The sequence below is a fragment of the Sclerotinia sclerotiorum genome, genomic scaffold (genome assembly GCF_000146945.2).
Source record: "Sclerotinia sclerotiorum 1980 UF-70 scaffold_11 genomic scaffold, whole genome shotgun sequence".
In the NCBI taxonomy this organism is placed as follows: Eukaryota; Fungi; Ascomycota; class Leotiomycetes; order Helotiales; family Sclerotiniaceae; genus Sclerotinia; species Sclerotinia sclerotiorum.
In genome coordinates, this window is record NW_001820825.1 from 116,279 (window position 1) to 120,810 (window position 4,532).

Here is a 4,532-nt window from a genome sequence, read left to right on the forward strand (position 1 = left end):
TTCCCCTTAACCCTCCTCCTCTATTCCAATCCCATCTCCCATCAGACTTGCAGTCAGTTACCATAGGTAAAGAGGACATGGACAATTTCATCCATCATCGACTCCAAATCTACTGCCAATGTAAGACTTCTTGGACGTCTGCAATATGTTGGCCTATAAAAGCGATATATACATTCCACATTTAGCATCAACCTCGGACACGAAAAAGTGGACGAGATGCGATGGCAAACTGAAGGGAAAGGAACCAAAGATTCAGGAGGAGAAAGCAAAAAGCTTGGATATACCCACTAAGTTTACGCAATAGAAGGAGGATCTGGAAGATCCTTGAAACAGCTCGTATGGGAGAGGTGGAGGAGATGGAAGGTAGCGGGCGAGTTTGAGGGATACGACTTAGAGTGCGTTGGGTCGAAAAATAGCTTGAGAGTGTTTTTTTCCTTGTGATGAGCGCTTCTTCTGACATCTGCTATGTTCTGTGGTAAATGAGAGGCAAATTGTATCTTATTTTTTCTTATCCGATCAGTATCAGCACTAGATATTTGAATTCCTCAATAAATACATGATTTGTACATATGAGAACAACCTCTCTTCGAATCCCTTGTGCTTCTTTCCAAACACCGTAATCTATCTCCTCTCATGATCTAATATCCTAACAGTTATACTTTGGTCTCCCTCTCCACCCCTTATTAATATTATCTCCAAATTGATTTCTACGAATTCCGAAACAATATTTACGTGACCTAGGCTCCACCAATTATTGAAGGTTTTCCCTGTCCCTCCTGTCCCTCCTGTCCCTTTACATGATTACTTCATTTCCCGTTGATTTTTTCATATAATAATTTTAAACTCCCATCCCATGTCCCACATGCATACCGGTACATCTCATCGTAGTAATCCGTACTGTTATTACCACATCCATACGAGTTCAAAAATCATTTCACCATCAACACAAGTCCACAAGTACCATTCCTCCTCCATCAACCAATTTCAAAACCCACTTCAAATTCCATCATAAAATCCCCAAGTGAAAATTAACTCACTCTCCACCTCAATCCACAAATCAACAATCAATCCAAATCCAAATCCAAATCACACCCACAAGCACCAATCAATCACAAGAAAAAAACGAACAAAAGCAGTAAAAAGTTATAAAGAAATACCCGGGCCCAGGCAATCTCATATTTTTCTAACAAGAGCGACTATGTATATCCAGTACATAAAGTCCAATCCAGTCCAAGCAAATCAAATCAAATCCAAACACGAAAACAAAACAGGAAGATATCGAGATACAGTTTATCCACTCTATCCATGCTCCTCCATCAATTCCCCCAAGGCGTATACTCGTCATTTCCTCCTAAATCTCAGAAGACACTGCTGGAGAGGGACTCGGATCTAATCTCTTCGCGTCCTAAGAGGAAAATAATCGAAGAGACTTCATATAGGTAGGTAGGGAGACCTAACACGAGACCCTCCCCCATAAAGCCTCGAGAACCAAGAGTCCCCTCAAAAGGCACCGGCACCCATGGCCAGCTTAGATCCAAACACATCCAGTACCACTCTGGCCACAAACCATCTATAGAAAACAATTCATTAGCAAAGATTCATCCACTCATTTTCCCGTAAATCTTCTCCACCAATTCCGAATCCCAATACCCAGCTCAAAAGTAAAAAAAAAAAAAAAAAAAAAAATCAAAAAACTTACCACAGTCTTAGAACCGCCACCAGGACAGTTCATGACATCACAAGTTCCAACCTGTCCCGAGCATCGACAGTTCGTTTGACCAGAAACAGTTCCTCCTTGACAGGCTGGAAGAATGTTCTTACAATTAACGCGGGCTTCGAGATCACGAGATTCGAGATCGGTGGGGATGGCGAGGACGCTGGTGAAGAGGAGGGTAATGATTGGGAGAGTGAAGAATTGCATTTTGATTGATTTTTGGAGGGGTTGTTGTGGATTGGTATTTGGTTATTTGGTTATTTGGTTGTTGAGTGTTTGTTGTTGTGATTGTGTGAGTGTGAATGTTGATGATGTAGAAAGTAATTCTCGAGGTATCATCTCGATACTTTATATCTTTGAATTTTCCCCAGTCCTGTAACACATCATCATCTCATCACCCTATATTCTATCATTCATTTCGTAACAAAGACTCGGCGGTCATCCCATCAGGATCATGAAACTGATATCTACGTACAGAATTTCCTAAATCGTCTTTACATGTCTCTCAACAAGTATTGTTCTCCAATATCTTCATTCTACCCAGCTCAGCTCAACTCAGCTCAGCAGATCTTGCGACCAGGAAATCCATCCGTTAGATGATCTACATTCCCGACTTTGACGTACACACCCTACAATGGGGTAATCACCACGATGATCTAAGCCGAGCTCCTTCGCTTGGCGCTTCCTGAATGAACAAACATCATTGCAGGACCTGACGCGCCAAGTCATGTACCGGAAGGGTAAAAAACTTCTTTATTTTTGATCTTCAGTAACTCTACTGCGGCTTACTATGCTTATTTCTATTTCCTTGACACATATCCCTAAGCGTCTTACTGAAAAGGGTTAATAAGCGAGAAACGTGTTACTCACGCACCAAACATCAATGTCAATCTCAAGCGAGAATCTCCAATCACACATTGATAATTACGTAGCGCTCTCCCATACGAATGTAAATCCATAAGAACTAAAGGTAAAACCCCAGCCAACATTCTAACCAACTCACGGATAATCGCCATCCTTCGCTGTCTTTGCACTGCCGCCAGGATCAAAAGTGGATATAGCCGCTAATTAGCGGTTAATCGCTAGCCAAGTCGGAAGGAATTATACATTCGGAAGGCCCGTTACAGGTATACTTGGATAAAGATATATAGCTATGAATGAGATTATTCTGTAAGCTTCCACTGGGGATACGAGATTGGGTTAATATTGAGGTTAAATTAGCAGGATTTAGTGCGGGTTTCTTATGTACGTGGATATTTGGCGGCTAAATAAATAACGACGGTGATGTTGATGTTGATGATGATGAAGGATAATACTATGTTACACATAGAGTGGACTGATGTAAGATTATAAGGCTAGAAAGGAGGAGAAAAAAGATGCGCAATAATGATTTACAGCAAGGTTAAAAAGTAGGTGAGATCTTAATATGGATGGATGCGGGGGAGGATCCTACTAGTACCGAATAAGTCTAGCGACCTTACATTTGGCCCCTTACTACTGTATCACCTAAGAACTATCTTTCCATAAATATCTAAGTGTAGTAAGGTTATATAATTTCTGGTTAGGAAGTTTTATGATTTTATGTAAAATTTATATCTATCCATTTATAGAACTCAACTCTACTACCCACTACAACCATATCCATAATGATATCACAACGACACTCCCCGGCTTCAAAACCAACAGCTTCTAGATCTCTTTTTTCTTGCTCTCAGCCCCTCCTCTCACAGCAGTGGGGAATTCCTTCCCCATCAAATAATAAAAATGGATAATTTCCCTCCCGTGTGATTGACCTCTAACTAAACCAAATCTATAACATACACGACATATGTTAACCAAGCCAGATTTCAAAAGCAAGAGATAACTCCTCTCCTCTCGGTTTTGTAGGGAAATTAGTCTGGTCTGGAGGAATATGCTTCAAGCACCACTTTTCCCCCTCATCCGGCGACTCCTGAGGGGTAATAATCATTCCCAATCATCTCGCTCACACCAATTCACGAATTAAATCCATGAAAATCAGTGGTTTATTATCTCCAACTCAGTCACTCTCACTTCCTGGATGACCAGCGATCACAGAATAGATCTACTTAATCTTCCCAGCTAACCATGCATCCATGCATCCATTCAAATCTCTCCACGTCTCTGTCGATTACACGCACTAATGTATTCTTACGATACACGGGAGTAGAGATATGGGGACTCTCCTCTTGGCTTTCTGAGAAGATATTTACTAGGTATACCTACACTTACCTGCTATACAGACTTCTATCTAATTATTCATACCTCCCGTATCCATCTTACCATTAATCATAATTCGAATTCCTCATCTCGTTCCCAGAAACTCACGCTCACCCCATACTTCATTCTACAAACAATTACACCATTACACCATTATACCTCTCATCTAGCTCTCTCCACCCAAATTTCCATTCTCAAATTCTCAAAGTCCCAACCAAAGAACACAAAGCCATCTAATTCTTCAAAAGCTAGCCAACAAACCTATATACCATATCTCCCATCTCCAAATCTCGACCTCTCATCATACCCTCAAAACATACACATACACATCCATATCCATAACCACATCCATCCATCCATCTCCATATCCAATTCTCCCCTCTCCTCCTCCCCTCCCCCCACCCCGAAATCCCATACGCATTCATTCCGTTCCACCCCCATAACCCCCGCATCTCCCCCTCTCCTCGCTTCCCCTCTCCTCTCCTCTCCCCGTCAGCGAGATTGCAAGATCCACAAATCAGCGAGCCGATCTAGGTTAAAACTACCCACTTATTTATCAAGGTTTTCGCCTACCTTTGAT

General features: G+C 41.6%; 3 protein-coding genes across 3 annotated transcripts in view; 1 reads left to right on the forward strand and 2 right to left on the reverse strand.

The window, feature by feature from the left end:
- SS1G_08162 (predicted protein) overlaps window positions 1–291 on the forward strand; it is a gene marked incomplete at both ends in the record, with an annotated part of 922 nt that extends 631 nt beyond the window's left edge. Inside the window, one exon of the mRNA XM_001590372.1 lies at window positions 186–291. Coding sequence (XP_001590422.1) covers window positions 186–291 — 106 coding nt within the window. The remainder of the gene's footprint in view (window positions 1–185) is intronic.
- A 1,237-nt stretch (window positions 292–1,528) lies between these two features.
- SS1G_08163 (hypothetical protein) lies at window positions 1,529–1,921 on the reverse strand (the record flags this gene model as incomplete). Its single annotated transcript, XM_001590373.1, has 2 exons — window positions 1,529–1,570; window positions 1,700–1,921. The coding sequence occupies 2 exons, from the start codon at window positions 1,919–1,921 to the stop codon at window positions 1,529–1,531; spliced, it is 264 nt and encodes an 87-aa protein (XP_001590423.1).
- A 568-nt stretch (window positions 1,922–2,489) lies between these two features.
- Window positions 2,490–2,730, reverse strand: SS1G_08164 (predicted protein; the record flags this gene model as incomplete). Its single annotated transcript, XM_001590374.1, has 2 exons — window positions 2,490–2,547; window positions 2,585–2,730. 2 exons carry the CDS (start codon window positions 2,728–2,730, stop codon window positions 2,490–2,492), a joined length of 204 nt encoding a protein of 67 aa, XP_001590424.1.
- Window positions 2,731–4,532: the final 1,802 nt, after the last annotated feature.